The following is an 18,447-nucleotide window of genomic DNA, read 5'->3' as shown; positions in this document are numbered from 1 at the left end:
TTAATTTGACATTTCCATATATATACATCCTTTCAGTCATTTTATGTTAACAATGCTAAACTTAAAAAATAACAAGCTTATAGTAACATTAAAATGTCATATCATATCCAGTCAAACATTTGTCCATATATATATATATATATATATATATATATATATATATATATATATATATATATATATATATATATATATATATATATATATATGTTCTTGTAACTGTTGGAAATACTCTTAGTGAAAGATGTCAGAAGCTGCAGGAGGTCCTTTGAAAACAAAGGGACTATCTTATTTCAGTGGTTTCATTTTCTCTCTCTCTTCTTTCTTCCTTCTTTGCTTTCTTTCTTTCTTTTTTTCTCTTTCTCTATAGTGCCCATTACTTTCTAGTATAATTCTCAGTCTTTGTGGGAAGGGGGAGGGATTCCCGTTCAGTATTTTATACTTTAATATCTCACACGGGTCTGTCCACAGCGTATTGGCATGCGCTCAGGTTGGAAGCTGGGTTCTGAACACTGGCGTATCCAAAGCTGGAGTGCTGCTTGGCTTTAAGTCTCAGACTAGCCAAGCTAGAGTTACATGTGTCCCTATAAACATAAGGAGGTGTTGGAGGAGCATAAGGACAGGCTGGCGTTGGCACTGCAGAATTCAGAGAGGGATTGCTCAAGTTGTTCAAGTTATTCAGGCTGTTGAGGCTGGAACCAGGGACCCCAGTGACTGCAGAGGGCACCATGCTTGAAGACATACTCATGGAGGAGATGGAATTCGGAGGGGAGAACATGCTCTGAGAAGACAGAGGGTTGACATTCATAGAGTTGAAGAAAGGAAAGCTTTTGGTGGAAAGGGAGGCAGAGGTCAGGCCTTTAGCTGCCCAGTTGTTGTAAGAATAGCCGGGGTACATATCATCGTAGGGTTGCATTAGACCGTTAAATTGTGGACCAAAGCCATTTTTGCAAAGCTCAGCCTGCTGGTTTCTTTCTCTCTTTCTCCATTTGGCTCTGCGGTTCTTGAACCAAACCTTTAAAATAAATAAATAAATAAACAAATAAAAAGGTCAGGCGCGGTTTAGTTATGCAAAAACTAAAATCACAGCGTTTTGCTAACGGTGTAGGTAATACAAAAGATATCACCCGTTCCTCTGACGAGAATTGACCAGTATAAAACGGGACGGCATTTTTCACTATTAACAGACGTTTGTATTTAAAATGCTTACTCAAATCTACAACTCCCTGAAGTTCGCAAAATCGCCAGAGAAACTCTCCGGGAACCGCAGTGCATACTTCAGCGATTTTTTGTTCTATCACATTCAGACTGTGGTAGCTGCAGATCATCACGTAAAATATTTGTTTTAGAGCACACATTTTGCAAATTAGTTTTTCTTTTGTGATTCCGAAACACACATTCCCGCCACAAAAGACACCGCGTTTACAACATTTGCTCCCTGTCATGTTACAAACGGGAGACATTACGTGGAAAAAAAACCGCATCAAAACTGCAAATCGAATGCAAAACGCGTAGAAAACCTGCAGAGTTTTGCCAGGGGAGAAAAATTATATTTCCGATTACAGATAGAGGGAAAATACTAATAAATCTCAGCAGCTTGTTTAAATTGCAAGCTCCCCGTGCGCTAATCTTCAAGAACCCCCAAACACTTATAAACAAACGTGTCCTCCTGCTTTTTGGCAAAGTTTGCCTTTTAACAACGTGCTAAATGAGATCTAAGGTCCCTCGCTCCAGACAATGGCTAAAACGTGTGCTTTCTGCAAATCTTTCCAATCCACATCTTGGTGTCTGATTTGTCAGTCAGCCTCCTGCAAAGTTATTTTGTGTACTAGAGGCCTTCCCTGGCTCCTCTTTGTTTACACAAACGATGTTTTACATTACAAATCTCTAACTGTACAATTAATCCTTGACACTGCTTACACGCAGCTATAAACCAATATCATGCCCCACTCACATTCACAAAATATTGTCAAAGTAAAGCAGCAAATGTTTCTCCAGCTATCTTCACAAAACATCCATCAGTTATATTGCAGCTCATGAATAAAAATATAGAGTGTGAAGTGGCTGCTAAAATTACCTTAACATTTTATAATCCGACATTTTACCCAGAAGTCTACTAAGGATAGACAAAGAATGCAAAATGACTGTTGTCAACAATAAACAGCCTAAATGGAGATTACTTTTTAATAATGATGAGACCAGACAGATTCAAACAGTTTGCAGTCCCGTTCTGCTTGTATTAACCAACAACACATATAGCTTGATTTTTTTCCTCTCCTTTTTTATACTTCTTAATTACTCACTGTATATTTCCACTGTTCAGTTCAGTCTGAAGTCTAAAACTTGCCCATTTTTAATTAAAATATATTTTACTTCTAAATTTCTGTAGATTAAGTTAGTTCCTAATTGAAAACAGAGGCCCTTATTCATTTATTTTATAGGTCTAATCTAATTCTGAAACATTTGAGACTAAATAAACTTTTTCCACAAATAAAACAGGGTTTTCTGTTTACTGTATTTTTACAGAATCCTTGTACAAGTAGAGCAATAAATGAACCATGGGTTATATCTGACAATAGCAAGGATCTCTAGAGTAATTTTTGGTCTATTTTTGAGCGAGGCCTCACAGTAATGGGATTGCATAGGATCAGGATTTGGCCCATAATCCTGATAACTTTTAGCACTGTGATAGTACCATAAATCTAAGGGGGGAAGGGAGGGGGAAGCGCTTGGGTAGTTATGAAACCAAAAGAAAGAGAAAATGCAAGGAAGGGCATGCCCCGAATGCCTATGAGGAAATAAAAGCCCTTGTGTACGTTGTATCTTTTTCTCATTAGAGGCAGCACAGGTTGAAGCCTGTTTCAAGTTGCTTTCTTGGCTAATGTTTTCATTAGCATTTCGATCAAAAGGAAGAGAACACATTGCACAGTAAGGGCGAAACGTGCAATGCACCATATTCCAAGGAGGGAGATCATAATCTGTCTCGCCTTGACATAAATGTCTTGCTCCCTGATGCTTTTGTGCAAAGGCTCTGAAGTTTGGAACGCAAACCGAAATCGAAAGCAGCTGCAGTCGGTTTAACGCTTCCCCCACCGCCAGGCACCATCGGTCTTTCGGCGTCTGTACCTACCCTGACTCTGGCTTCGGTGAGGTTGGTCCAGACGGCGATCTCTTCTCGGGTGGACATGTCCGGGTAGCGATTCCTCTGGAAAGTGGCCTCTAGTTCTTGCAGCTGCTGGCTGGTGAAATGAGTCCTCTGCCGCCGTTGCCTCTTTTTCTTGGAGGGATCTTCAACCCCGGCATCCTCATTTTTACTCTGCTGGCTTTTCTCTTTCTCTGTAAAAGAAGGGCACCCAGCGTTCAAAAGGCTGCTCCTTAATACTACGAGAAAAGGTTGCAATTATTTCTCTACAGAGAGAAGGCTCGTTTGATTGAATTTTTTTAACCTGTGTATTTACGGGTAAGATAATTAGGTGTGTATATATACCCCATACACACTCTCTGCCGCATAGATCGATATATCCGATTCTATAGGTTATAGTGAGAGACTCTATCTACAGATTATATAAATACATAGAAGATGCAGATATATTTATCTGTATGCACATAGTTCTGTATCCAGATACATAGCGTTATAGTCTCTGTACATATGTATTTATAATAAACACGCCCCTAGTATTTCATGGAGACAATATAGTTATCAGACCTTGATTCAAATACACTTCCAAATACCAAGTAAATGATAGTCCCTACACGTATTGTATCTCGCGCATTAAGGTGCACTGAGAATGTGACTAAGTAATTGTCCGGTTGAATATCCTTGCTCTCGCCTTCTGGACCCTCTTTCCCCACAACTCCCTGGTTAAAGGGCGCCGAGGGGTCTCTCTTCCTTTCTCCGCAGCTGGATGCTGGGGCAATCCGCAGCCAAATGGGAGCCGCAGTGAATCCCAATGCAAACCCGCCGGAGAGTCCCTGCAGAAGCAATTCATTATATGGGGGGAGGGTTTTCCCTATGCTCCCAATGAACACAGACCGAAGGCAATCAGCCGGGCTCTGCTGCCAGGAGAGACGCTCCGAGGAACCTCAGCGCGATTCCAGTTCACCTTCCTTCACTCAAGAGAATACAAGAAGAGACTGCGGAGGAGAGGGGATCAGCAGCGAGACTGAGCCGGGGGACAGGGTGATGCAGAAGTTACCAGGGGGATTTTGTAAGCGGGGGGAGGCAGCAGGATGGGTGGGTTTAGCCGCAACCCGGAATGGACTCTCTTACCTGCGGCCTCGGGGCTGGAGGTGTCCGAGATGGTGTGCACCTCCAGCCGGTGTTTGGAGGAGTCCAGGGAAGAGCGAGACTGCCCCGCCGCTACAGCTGAAGCCATGACCAGTGCCGACTGGTGATGGTGGCAAGAGGATGAAGAGGAGGAGGAGGAAGGTGAAGTGGAGCACAGCTTATTCCCGGCTCCCAGGCGCTCCAGGCTTAACGGATCTTTCATGAAGTTCATCGGCAAAAGAAAGCCAAATAGTTCTCTCTGTGTGTGTGTCTGTATGTGTGTGTGTGTATATATATATCGATGTATATATAGATATATACACACTGCACCCCACTCTCCAAGGCGCAGCGTTGCAGAAGGTGCAGGCTCAACTCCCTGTATGGCTCCCTGGTCCAGTGGGAGACAGAAAAGCAGCGGCGGTGGACGGCGTCCAAGAAGCAGCTTGTTACCCTTTCTAATGAAAGAGTCCTAAGAAGTCTAATGTGCAGGTCCAGCCAGCCTTAGCTAAAGTCTCAAGGAAAATATACACAGAGGCGCACGGGGTTTTCTTGGTGGCGTGAAGGCAGCAGGAAGAGAAAAAAAAAGATGATAAAAAAAGGAAAATTGGACCCTATAATAATAATATTCCTAATAATAATGAATAACCATAGGAACCAAGTCTCCTGCCTGACACGCTAAGGCGATGGCAGTGTCAGTCAGTAAGTGTCAGAGTGACAGGGGCAGGTAGATGATATTATATCCAAGGCAGCAGCAGCCCTCAACAGCTCAGCCACTCTCTCGTGTGCACACATCTACGCACAGCACCCAGGCGAGCAATGGACCCGATCAGCTCAGCCGCTTCCCTGTTTGCCCAACATCTTAAAACCAGAGGAGGCCTTCCCCGGGCAGTGATGTCACCCGACCCCTTCCCTCCCTCCTCCCCCGCCCAGGACCCGCTGCTCAGGGCAGGAATGATGTCGCTCCGGACCAATCAGGAAGAGCTAGGCGGAAGGCAGACTATAATAACCGCGACCTATCAGAGAAACAGGGCTGGGCTAAGTAATTCACTCTGCGGGACGAGGGGATTGTGAAACCTGCCGTGCCCAAACTGCAAGAGATTGGGTATTTAAACGAGGTGATTCCAAACGGGGGTAAAGGCATATGTGTGCGTTGGGGAGTATGTCTATATATACCCACACATTTTTAGAAATAACATTTATTATGGGGAAACATCATACTTTGCTGGCTTCACACATTTCTACACTGAAAAGCAGGCTGCTAAGGGAAAGAAGGAGAAACAAAACCGAACAGATCGTAAAATTTCAACCCAAACTATAATGGATATTACCCTAGTCTTAAAAAGCTTTTCTATAATTGCGAACAAGACAAATAACAGCTTATAAATCCGATTTAAAAACAAACAAAACCTAGATTGTCAAAGAGAAATCACTCTTTTACACATGATCCTAGCAAGTGTTTAGTACTACAGTCTCGTTTTACAGATTTGTTGAATAGAAACGACAACACTAAAAATACCACGCAAGTCTAAATGGCAGCTAATACATCAAATAGATAATAAATTATACAGCGTTATACTAGTTTGACTCATAGATTTTTTTGCCGAAAAATTGGTAGTTTTCGAATTATACCAATTTTATTGGAAAGCAATAAACGAGATTCTCTCTAAATGATCCTTACACTATATTTGTAAGCCTTGACATTTCTCACTTTTCTTTTACTATCTCATTTATTTTCTTGTGACAATTTCAAAGAAAATAAAACCAAAAAAATCTTATTTGAATGTAATGTATAGCCACCCACCATTTCAGGGAGATTTCAAACAACTGATCATAGGGACATTTTCTAAATTCCTTTTATTTTTAGAGACCATTTTCTTTCCTCTCGTCTTGAACAAATTACTAAGTCAAACCAAAATTATCCAAAGGAAAGAGAACGGAGAAATCTAGAGCAATAATGTGACTACGATGAATCAGACGCCGCTAACGCCGAGATATTACGGTGATGGGCGGCAGTACAAAACCCTGCCATAGGCTGCGTCTCAGAGCACCAACAAAGAGCTAATCTCCCTCCTACATTCTGATTTTGTTTCCGTGTCCTGCTATATTACTGCAGTATTTGTTGGTGTGAGATAGTAGAAACATGGGGAGTTCTTCAGGAAATCGCACAGCGTGGAGATTATGTGTCCTTCCATGTTGGCCACATGACTGGAAGATTCTTCAATCAGAAGATGGGCTTGTCCCGCACATAAAGCAAAAGGCAAATATATTTGAACCTATCCGTTTGTCTCCTTTCAATCTATTTGCAAGAAAACACCGTATTCCAAATATTTGCAGTAGGCTCGGGAGTGGCCCATAACAGTGCCAAGGGGTTTTAAGTAGCACCCCATTGATTAGAAGAGTTCCGCCTAATGGCACGACCTAGTCCAGACACTGAAGATGTATGTGCAATTTACTGAGATTGTTCCTATACTTATAATTACTCTTCACAATTCTAGATGTCTGGGAGTTTCCCACAGATGTGACCTTTCTTAAGCCAACACAACTTCCAAGCTTCCCTTTCTTTTATTCATTTTTTGACAGGTCATTCTTATTAGCTGATGCTCTTTCTCTCAGTATTATCTCTTGCAGTCTTACTTCTCGCTAAATCATACATATTACTTTAGCAGCCTGTTGGTAAAGAAGGTTAAATTAATTTACATTCTGCTCATTATCTGGTGTTTAAATGACGTGTTTTATCCCTGAGATTTGGCAAAGAATCTCTTTCCTCAGACCCCACAGCGTTTCGATGGAGACAATGCTCTTACATTTGTAGTGGATTTTAATCTGATAAGACTCTAATTTGCTTAAGTCTTTTAAATAGGGGGTTTTAAATGATTCTAGCCGTTTTCTTATTGAATTTCCTCTAATTCCCCCAAGATCATAAAGTATATGTGCAAAGTAAATATTTCCTCCCTTTGCATCGGCAGTAGATGACCTATAACTAAGTCAATATGAATCCAGCTCCATTCTGCACAATTTGTTTACTAATCATATTCCAGTTTCTTCTTAACCTTGCTGTATTACTGTGGTCCTGTACTCAATAAATCCCCGAAGCCCTTGTTAATGAAAGGACTCCATTAGGACGAAACCAATGCCTCCTAGTGTCACTATTTTAAACGCAAGGTTGGGACATTCCTGCGCTTTAGATTTGGAGGTTCAGAACTTCAGCAAAGTAGGTTCTGTCGGAGCAGTATTTTAAAGGAAGTCCGGGAGATGGGTGGGTGGACAAGGCTAATATAACAATTGTTATTTTCTAATTCTGTATTTCAGGATTGCAAATAACGGTGGAAATTATATTGCAAATAATGGTGGAAATTAGAGAAGCACAAGACTCTTATTACCTTAACACAATTTGTAAAGGAATAAATCTCTCTCTGGCTAAAGAACAGAAGCGATCTGGGAGAGGGGTTGGAGGAGAAAGATTACAAGGCTTCTATTTTTATCTAGGGCTTCCACTTTTATACGTGGAGTATGAGCAAAGTGTGTGTTTGTTGAGGGGGGAAGAGCTATTCTTCATTTATATTTTTGAAGACGAGGTTTTTTAGTTTAGAAATGCAAACCTTTCCTTGAATCCTGGGATTTAACGAAAAGACATATGTATGGTTTGGAAACTGCAAGGCACTTATTATGCACTTTGTGGCTTGCTCTGTAATGGGATGCTCTGTTGAATTCTAACTTGTTTGGTCATAAATCATTTTGATTTTTTGCCTCTGTCATAAAGCTTAACATTGGTCAATTTTGTACACAAGACTCCACATGCGCAAATGCACGGTGTAACTCATAGTGAGCAATGGGATTTAATGTTCTCTGATAAGAGATTGAATTCGGTTTCCTTTTCTGTCGTCCAGACAAATGGTTTGGAGGATTTTGGGGGTCTGACTCAGAGTTATGCTGTTCTGTCACTGTATTAATCAACCGATTATTCATTTTAGTCTTATTTAGTGTTAGATTTTACTGTTCAACCCCATTTGGAAAAGCCCTGCAACAGAATCCTAGTGATTGTTCTTTAGCTTAGAAGGAAACGAAACGGTCAGTTCTCAGCAGCTACTCTGCTATGGACTTTAACAATGGAAGAACATGAGGATGCGTGGCCAACCATGCTCCTTTTTAATAGGCATTTAAAAAAGATTATAAATTGGAAACTTTGTATGTCTGTCTCTTTAGTGTCTATCTCTTCTCCCTACATTCTGGTCCAAATTCTTAATTAATCAAAGAACAAGCGCTCACCCCACCCTACACTACACTACTCTACTCTACCCTGCTTTGACGTCTTTATTGTCAGCTCTTTCCTGTTTCTATTAGTATGTCAAGAATAATTACACATGTAAGTGACTGCAAAACCATGCTTTTCTATATAGTGCACAGCATGCAGTTTTAGTGACTGTTGCGCATTTGAAATTCTGAGTTGAAGGATTAGGCGATTTATAGTTTGCAGAATCCTTTGGTTGTTAGAATACTAGGCACTGATGGAAGAATAAACCTCAGCTCTGCCAAGATTCTTCTGACAAAACCCTGGACTCCCTTTGGGTTCCTTTGCTCTAGTGGCTCTAACTGGCTCTAATTCCTTCTCCGATCTGGGTTCTAGATAATAGATCAAATGGGTCCCCTTGTAAAAATCTGGATTGTGTTAAGAATTACGGGCAATATTTTTTTATATAGTTATGAAGCATCTCCCGGAACCTAATGGGCTATCTTAGATCCATTTCTACCTGAACATGTGTGTAGTGGAGGGTTGGAGTGGGGGGAAGTAGGAATAGAGACATATTCAGGTATAGTCAGAAGGGAAGACTACAGTCACTTATTTATAACACCGAGATTAAAACTCTACCATTGCTTCGCCCCCTGTCCTCCCCACGCCCCAGCCATGAGGGTAGCTAACATTCGGCATTAGTTGTCATGGTGACCATAAATCAGATAAATCCAAAAATACTCACCTTTAATCTGAGATGAAGTTTTTATTTCCCTAGTGAAATAATATTTTGTCAGCTGACAAAAGCAACTCCTCTGAACCTAATTGTAGGAACCCAAGTAATACATTACTGCTAAAGGTTTAAATTAAAACGTCAGAAGTTGTTTTATTTTTTAATTCTGGTAGAACCTTTGGTTCTCTTTAGATTCCAGATCCTCACAGCTTCTGTGCAATGGGGATTTCGGAAGGGGAGAAACAAACAAAGAAATGAAACAAAAACCCAGCACCTTTGATTGTGGGCAGCTTTCATTCTGCGGGGTTCCTGGCGCTTTCCACTGAAAGAGCCAGTGCTGGCCACTGTCAGGACAGGATACCGGAGTAGATATCAGATCAGTGGTTTGATCCATTATGGTAAATCTTATGTTTCCTGATCATTTGTAACCGTTAGGCGGGGAGGAGAGGGGCGCTACAAATTCTGCACAGATTTAAACTGATCTCTGAATGAGAGAAAGAGAGAGCGAAATCTTGAAACAGGAGCTCAGCTGACCTGCTTAGCTGGATACTGCTGTGTTTACAAGACATACTGCAGGTATTTATTTTCCCACTTTTGCCTTCATCTACTATAAGATCATTGTTTCTAGACGTAATACTCTCCTAAATGGATAAATTAGTTCTCATGTAGAGTCTCCAGCTAGTCCTGTTGTCTTTTACCTTTGGCTTGTTGTCTTTCGCCTATCTTGGATTACCGGGTATTCTCCTAGATGAAGAGCCATTAATTACCCATTCAGTCAATATTAGGAAGACGACAAAGCTTTTTACATAGGATTAAGAAGACATCAGATTGTTCCATTAGTATATTCCTCCTCACGAATAAGCTTTCGTTATACATTTAGTTTTCCCTGGGGTCAGGCTAACAACTGCTGCATCTATTATTGTCAGACGACGACGAAAAAAAACCCAAAGGAACAATAAGTAACTTTTAATTCTCATTTTGCAGAGAATATTTGAAGGGAAACTTAAATTTGGGGTAGGAGCTGCTATAATCGCATTGCTCCTGGAGAGAGAGACAGTCCCAGTCAATTGCGGAGACACTGAAATGTAGCATATGACCAGAGTGTGTTGCTGATTTAGGAACTGGAAACCTCATTTCTCTTCCTTCAAAGGCTCCCACCTTCACTGGTCAGCTCCCAGTCTCTTTCTTAGTCCTAGGCCTCCCTTTGCTGTTTTAGGACTCTTTCTTTCCCAGGCCAGATGCTTTTCTCTGATCTTTCTCAGGATTCCCTCTTTCTGAAGGTTATTTTCTCGGATTCCCTCTAACTGGCCAGGCTGTTGTTAGGAAGCCAAATGCTAATGGCTTCTCTACCCGTTTTTGGACACGGTTGCCATCCTAAATTACATTTTGGTACTGACACCACTGTTCAAGCAGCCCACTGTACTTCCTGGCATGCACACTTAGCTACGGTGACATTTTGGTGGTCTCATGTGGCTTTTCCACAATATCTGCACTGGCAGTGCCCCTGAAATTTGTATCTCGCTGAACTAACAGGAAACAGAGATTTTCAGTTAGGCTGGGATCCGGTTGAATATCCATCCATCCATCTATTAGCCATCCACTCACACACCTACATTAGGATAACTGTTGATACTGGGTTCTTATAAGAAACTAGACTATGAGTGGAGGGGCGACAGAGGGCTACCAAGCTTGCATAGTTAGCTTTTAACGTCTGTAAAAATAAGTGATAATATTTCTTTAAACAGTGGTGTACCTAACTTTTCAGGGGAATATGTGCATAAAGATGAATGAGCGGGGGAGTTTCTAAAAGTGAGGTTAAATTATTGAATATTCAGCCGCAAATAATTAGTTAAATAAGTTGAAATAATCAATTTGCGATGTTGAGAGCGATGGAATAACGCAATATGTTATTTCAACATTATATATTGTGAACCTGCTATTCAGTGACTGGGTTATTAATTATTTAACATGATTTCTAAAGTGGAATTTACAAAAAGATAAATAATAATTGCATATACTCAGTATGCCCTATCAAAAAGGCCAGGGCACCGCACAGAAATTAAAATAAAATAATAATAAACAGTACTTATAAAATGTAATGTTTGTTGCTGTGTGCGCCCCTCCTAAACCACCCCCCCCGCACTACACCGTTCTAGTAGTTTTATGTGGTTTGTCACTAAGAAATACTTTTCCTATATTCCATATTATGGCTAAATACCAGATTAGAATATTTGCATTTGAAATTATTTGTAGTAAGAATATTTTCATATAGATATTAATATGACTATGTACATTCCCTTTATTCTTATAAAGCCTTTATTTTCTGCTGAGCTATGGAAATGTTCAGCACTTGCAGAAACTCAGCAATCATTTCTATTTTTTAGGCTCTCTTACTATGATTTCCTCCTCCTACATATCTTTTTTTCTCCAAAGTCATAGTGACTTCAACGATAATTGTACAAAAGAAACTATGGCAGGATATGCTCCTAAAGAATAATTGTTTCGTGTTTCTGATACCTGACTTCCTAATACAGCAACTTAAAAGCCTTGACAGAAGGGTAAAGATTTGTTAGAAGTAAATGACATAAAAGATGAAGTCGCTGCATTTCCTTCTAACCAGGTGATACAAAAACAAGGTGGAATAAAAGATTTAAAACAGAAAACGAAAATAAAATAATTTAGCTAAATAAAGAAATATACTGTTTATATTACTTTCAAACAAATCATCCTAACATCTGAGGACATTTCGGGAGTTATAATTATTCATTAGGTATTAATATAACAGTCTGTATTTATACGTAGCTCTATGTAGAACAAATTCCACGAAATATTACCATTTAAAAATTCCAAAAAATTGCCAACAAACTCAAGGTTTTCAGCATTACTTCAACACATATTTTAATTAATGGTATTAAATATGTTTGGATAGCAATTTCCCCTTCAGTCTGAAGGGTAAAAAATAGACTTGTCGATATTGCACTAGGCAGGAAATTTTACATGTAATACAATAATCTCGACTCATAATTAATGGTTAAGAAAATAACCATTTGTTTCTCAGCAAGGGAAGTAAAAGCTACCATGTCATAGTGCATATGTGGATATTATTTTTATAAATACTTAGAAGAATAAAACTGGCTTGTAAGGACTCATAAATTTATTATAGCAGAAAGGTCCCCACTTTCCCATTAGCTCGTGCTATAGTCTTTGATTAAGACCACCTGTTCATGGAGAAAAAAAAAGGTGAAGGGTAAAAAGGCCTTTGTTATTCTCAAACCATATATAAACCAATGTCATCCTTCCTCTCCACATTACTTAACAGCTATTACGTGTGGATGAAAAAGCCCAATACTCTGATAAACCTTATTTTTGCACAATTTAATATCATGTATTTTTTCGAGATGACAAATTATTGGGTCATAATACTTTAGGGTTTGGAATTGTCTCTAATCTTGATGTTTAACTATCCTCTGGTCTAATCATTTATTTTTATAAGGAGCTCTCAAACAATGATTAGAACTTCCAAACGGGGGATGGGGAAACGAACAATTGCAAATCACCGAATGTTGTCTGAGAAATATTAAGCTATTTAGCCAAATAGAGTGACTACTATATTCTTACAAGTAAGTGTTTAACCACAACACCAGGAATACTTACATTACTAGTTCAGTCCAGTTTCCTGTACTATTTATTCACTTCAATATACAGTATTTTATTTAAACAAAATTATGCTTCTCTTGGATTAAATAGGAACTTGAAATAGCGAGCTTGTGTTCTTCTTTGTAATATGTTTCCATTGATGTTTTTCTTTATTACATTTTGTAGTCACATATTAGAGCCACTAAAACTTGAATCAAAAAGGGGGTAGAGAGATCCTCCTACGGTGGAAGATAGTTACCAAAAATGGTTCTTATTTTGAACTTTTAGCATCAATTTTTATTGGGAACTTTAATTTTAAAAGATGCTGACGCAAACACTTCCGATTAGGTACACAAAGAGAACATTTTAAAGCACAGTAAAAATGTGCATTGAAAGAGTATGAAAGGGTCGCATCAAAAGGAGGCTGATCCATCCCGACACTCCGCTCGACAGCTCCTGCCTGCACTCCTTACTCAGGCAACCCCTCTCCCTTCTCCCTTTCGAACTCCGTGGGAAGTGTTGCCTTAGCACACCAAAAAAATAAAAATAAAAAAAATTGGGCACGAGCTGGCCCCTGAAAGTTGTTTTTCACAACGTGCACTCTGCTCTTTGCACGGGGAAAATACCTCGCGAAGAATATCCATTATTAATTGAGGTGCACTCCCCATAGCAAAAAACCTGGACCCACTTAACTCCTTGGCAAATGGGCAGCATTGTCCAGTTCCGCCCGTTTGTTACTTCTCGGTGCAGTGGCGCAGCTGTGCAGCAGCAGAGGTCGCTGTTGGACCACGTTTTAGCTCAGGACCGGCCTACCTCCCAAAAAAGAGCTCGAGAGAGAGAGAGAGAAGGTGGAGGATGTGAAAGGCGTCTGGGAAACTTCCTCTGCATGTCCCCTATTCAAATAACAACCACCACACTTTTCACTAGACTCCAACCAGGACAAATCACTGCACACCTCAGACAAACTCTTTGGCTTTTAGTTAAAAAAAAGGAATAAACAAAGAGGGAACAATTAAGCATCCAACCTATTTGAGTCTCTCTCCCTCTTTTCTCACTCACGAGTGATAGGGTGAGTGATAGGAAGGTGAGTGGGACTGACAGGAGGAGGCCTGGGGGGGCTCTCGCTTACCGTTGGCGCTGGGATGCTGCCTCCCGAAAAGCTTGCTGCTGGTTGCCTCTTTCCTGCCCTCTGGAGAGTCATTGAATTCCCCCTTTTTAATATCAGAGTCTTTGGAGAAAAGACATTCAACTGTAGAGGGCTGCACCCCTACTGGAGAGAGGACGAGAGGGAGAGAGACAGAGAAGAGAGATTGTCAAATGTCGAACTCTGTCAAAGCACCATCACTGTGAACCGCAGTACAAATAATTTAAAAGTCCAGAAAATATTTATCTTCAGTTTTGTTGACTATTAAAGTATCAGCTCTCTGCATAGAGAGAAAATAATATTTGATCAATCTGCACATCAGTATTTGTAAATGTAATATGTGATTATGCAAATCTACGTGCATATTTTGCGCTCTCTCTCTCTCTTTCCCTCTCTCTCTCTCTCTCTCTCTTATACGGATAATACACGGACAATAAACCACTCTTCTGCCTACATAAATAATATCTTCATATGACTCGATCGGAAATATTGTCCTTACCTAATTGAACGCAAGCCGATACTAACTTACGACAGTTGGACTCCATCACCCGTTATCTGTAAAACATCAAATGTATTGGATTTTATTTAAAAAATGCTTAAGAAAAATCAAACCTCAAAGGAGCCGTGCTGTAGTCATTGTGAAACATGTTGCTAACATATTTTCGTAAAGATTTTTACAAAATAAATTAAAAAAAATCAGAATCAAGTTCACTTATTTTTCACTCAGAAAGGGACACACTGGTATTAAAGGGCAATCATTATGATCACAATGATCAAGGCGATCAGACATTTCTGCCTTTAGTCCCTTTAAAGAGTCGCGTAATTTATTTGTGAATGGCGAACGGACTTTTGTAGACACTTATCTATTTTAAAACTTTGCAACCAAACTTTTCATTAGCACATTTTAACCCTGTTGTTTGTTGATTCATAATCGGCTCAGAGGATAGAATACGTATCACGAACAAACTGAGTTTAAATTAGACGGTAACATTTGATGCAGGCAGATTTAGCCTTCCTATAAGTAATACAGAAGGGGCTTCGCACTTTCAAATAATCATCTGCTTTAAAATAATGTAAAGTTACTAGCGGGTAATACGATCCTGCGCTAGGCTCAATTTCATTTAATTATATCTTTCTCTGTATTAAGTTCTAAAGGCTACCACGGCCCCCTCTGGTGTAGGAAACCCTCATACCCCATTGTGCTCTGCTCTCTGTTCAGCGAGGTTTAGACAGTAAAGCAAGCACCAATGGAGTAGTTGTAGTTAAGAGCAGGTAAAATAGAAGCACAAGCAGATTGCAGAAGTGTATCCTAGGGAGAAAATCATTTGTATTCATTAAGTATACGCCGCTGATTACACGTGCTGCTTCCCTGTCCTGGGGAAACCCGACAATGCGAGCCATGAACGTTCTCTTTCTAATCTAGCTGGGCATGCAGTGGGAACCTGGTCTGTGACAGTTTAGGATCCCCAGCCTGGGAGCACTTGCTGGTCGCGGCTGGAGGTGCGCCTTCGCTAGCCCTGTGCCAAAGAGCAGCAGTTTGGCTGCTCCAGATTTAGTGACTCCGCAGTAAAATCACAGGATTAGTGCCTGATTGAGATGTCTGTTCGTGAGATATTACAAAATTCATTATCACAGCTCTCTACTAACTCGATATGAAGTAACACAGATGGGATTTTATTAGTCCAGGCTTCAAATGTTTACTTATGATAATTTCTGGGGAAATTTGCATGTCATCATCATTTCGGTAATCTTTTCTTTCGTTCCTTCTTCTTCTTCTTTTTTTATTGTCTGAACTGGGTGTATTATTAGCTGGTGCCTAAAATGCCGCAGACTGGCGTTTACAAACATTTTTGATTAAATAAATAATAATAAAATAACAAAATAATAATTAATAATGTACATGAGTATGGCTGAACCAACCAACGTTCACATTTTCCAACGCAGTTTGCAGCTCTGTAAATAACACGGATTTTGTCCAAGGAAATGAGACTTAAAAAATCAAAAATAAAAACAAATGGTCAAGGTATGTTTCTGAGGACATTTCTGACATTTCTTATTATGATGCAGGAATTGATATTCAAAGCCAAAGACGGATTTAGGAAGAACTCTGATCTGCATTACATGCTCCTTCCGATAGCTGGGCCTAGTACATGAACTGTGGCTAAATTTTGGGGGAAGGCAATTAAGAAGACCTTAATTCCTCTCTGATGGTCCTTAAACCGGCTCTGTCAAGACAAGCCTTGCATGACAAATTCAGTTGCCTTGCCTCTTCGCTTTCCTTGATGGCTAATTTATCTAACAAATTGAGATGCGCAACTTTTTTTTTTTTCGAATGGGAAGTTTTTCTCTCCCCTCAAATGCTGCCGTCCTGGGATGAATATATTTTGTTAGACAGGATTATTACACTCTTGGCTTCAGCCGCTCAAATCCCAATTACACCGCTGATTTTAATTTTCTCTCTTTTAATTTTTATAAGAAATCTCAACAGGAGCAAGGGCATAAAAGAAGAGGCAATTTTCCGTTGACTACAGAAATGGCAATGCTGAATCATTTAGCAGTGGCTCTGCTCTCCCCTTTGGTTTTTATTTTATTTTCTCCTATCCACTTTGTCACTTTCAAACTATTTAATTATTTTTATAAATGAAAACAAATAGCAAACTCATAGACTATTGCAGTATTTTCTTTTTCTCGGATTGCTGGGGAAATTCAGTTAATTAACAATCTGCTCCCAGCACTTAAATTATAGCTGACCTGGATTAATAATAAGCAATATCAGGTGAGTTTTACACATTGGTGTTATTTTAGAAACAAATTAATCTGAGGCCCTGGCAAATATCTTGCAAATCATATGCAAAACATTTTAATATCACAGAACCACCGGTCATAATTTGGAGTAAGCAGTTTTTGCAATATGGTAGATGTTATTGTAGGTGGTTCATAAACGAAATAGGTGCTTAATTTAAGGTCTAATCCTGTAATCTTTATTCACTTGAGTAATCCGTAGTGACTGCTCTCGTGAGTAAGGGTTACTTGACTAAATAAAGGATGTCTTCTTGTACTGGAAATACAAACATGCCTTGCTATTTACAAGCTAGTAAACACAGGATAACGATTTAGATTATTTCTATTGTATTAATATTTCTTGAAGGTTATATGCAAGGCTATTCATTTATCAGCACACACATTCCACTTTCTCATGTAAAGCAAATGCAATTCCTTTGTGCTCCTCGTTTACTGCCCAGATATGCAATTGTCTGAAACTAGGTAAAACTCTTCAAGCTTTAGGTGACTTCTTTCCCTAACTTGATTTAAGTTTCCTTACAGTAACTGATGTACTTAATTTTAAAAATAATGTTCTTGAATGCTGCGTTTAGGAAAGAAATTAAGGTACGCATAGTTAAGAGAGGAAGCGATCCACAACATTTTCATTTTATTTTGGAGGGGCAGAAGGAAAAAAGTACTGTGAGGAATGCAATCGAGACAATATTTTCCCTCCACAAACAACGTACAATTAACAATCTAACTAATAATAACATAAATTAACAAAACGCACTAATTTAAAAGCATTATTAGAAAGACACAATTTTAAAATTGTGACCAATCTGAACTGATCTAAATAATTAAACTCTCTTCTGCAAAAGGGCCTGGCTTGCAGGTAGTATTCTCAAGGCCTCATTTAATAGATGGATTTTTTTTCCTAGGCAAAACATTAGATGCCTTTAAAAAAAAAACCCACCCTCAGTGACTTGACTCCTTTTATCTCTTGAATGCCAATCCCTCCAGATGTATTAACGTGAAGTAGGTAGAGGAGGGTTCAGGTAGCTGCACCGTTTTCCGAGACAACTCACGATCTTCTCTATTGCCTTTGAACTGCCCCCATAGATCATTATTGCCATGACTGAAAAACAGCGCAAAGTCCCCAGAACGGCTCGACTCACGTCTGTCCGAACTACCCTAGCTCGCGAAAAGAGACATCAGAGTCACACAAATCACCGATCGGAAGGATCCCCGCGCAGTGGAACCAATTCTCGGACTCGCATTATCTCACATCCCAGGGAAGGACGGGCCTCCACTTACCGGCTACTAGTTGAGCTTTCCACCCCGTTATTCTTTCTTCTCCTCCTCGAGACTGAGCAAATCCTGGGGGCTGGCTTGACTGCAGCGCCAGCGGCGCGGGGGCAGAAGTAATAAAGGATCCAAACGAGAGCGCAGGGTTCCGTGGAGGGCGGGGGGGGGGACGGGACACTAGTGTATTCGCTGTGGGATCGGAGATCTTCCAGTGTCTGACTCGCTCTTTCTTTCACTCTCCGGCTCCCTCGCTTTCGCCCCCTCTCTGCACTGGGAGCGACGTGACGTCAGCAGAGATTCCACCAAACTCACTGCACCGAGGCGCGGAGCCGAGGGGGAGCGCAGGGGGCAATGGAGCTGGGGAAGGGGAG

General features: G+C 40.2%; 1 protein-coding gene across 4 annotated transcripts; it reads right to left on the bottom strand.

The window, feature by feature from the left end:
- Positions 1-201: 201 nt before the first annotated feature.
- PITX2 (paired like homeodomain 2) lies at positions 202-18,169 on the bottom strand. Of its 4 annotated transcripts, none has more exons than XM_050944058.1 (5): positions 18,086-18,169; positions 14,508-14,563; positions 13,994-14,134; positions 3,131-3,336; positions 202-1,015 (listed from the first exon to the last, which is right to left on the bottom strand). In XM_050944058.1, exons 2-5 carry the CDS (start codon positions 14,551-14,553, stop codon positions 452-454), a joined length of 957 nt encoding a protein of 318 aa, XP_050800015.1. In that variant the 5' UTR covers positions 14,554-14,563; positions 18,086-18,169; the 3' UTR covers positions 202-451. The 4 variants fall into 4 exon arrangements, with proteins under 4 accessions (XP_050800015.1, XP_050800016.1, XP_050800017.1 ...); XM_050944059.1 differs by having other exon boundaries at positions 13,994-14,131; XM_050944060.1 differs by lacking the exon at positions 13,994-14,134.
- Between the last annotated feature and the right edge of the window lie 278 nt (positions 18,170-18,447).

The sequence above is a fragment of the Gopherus flavomarginatus genome, chromosome 3 (assembly GCF_025201925.1).
Source record: "Gopherus flavomarginatus isolate rGopFla2 chromosome 3, rGopFla2.mat.asm, whole genome shotgun sequence".
In the NCBI taxonomy this organism is placed as follows: domain Eukaryota; kingdom Metazoa; phylum Chordata; order Testudines; family Testudinidae; genus Gopherus; species Gopherus flavomarginatus.
Note: the sequence above shows the minus strand (reverse complement) of the source record. Positions and strands in the feature narration are given on the sequence as shown.

Bases quoted from the DNA above. Each gene is read 5' to 3' on its own strand.
- PITX2 (XM_050944057.1), bottom strand. From the start codon at position 4,499: ATGAACTTCATGAAAGATCCGTTAAGCCTGGAGCGCCTGGGAGCCGGG. The intron at 3,337-4,270 runs GTAAGAGAGTCC...CTTCTTTTACAG, and splicing joins CTCCAGCCCCGAGGCCGCAG to AGAAAGAGAAAAGCCAGCAG. The intron at 1,016-3,130 runs GTAGGTACAGAC...TTTATTTTAAAG, and splicing joins TCACCGAAGCCAGAGTCAGG to GTTTGGTTCAAGAACCGCAG.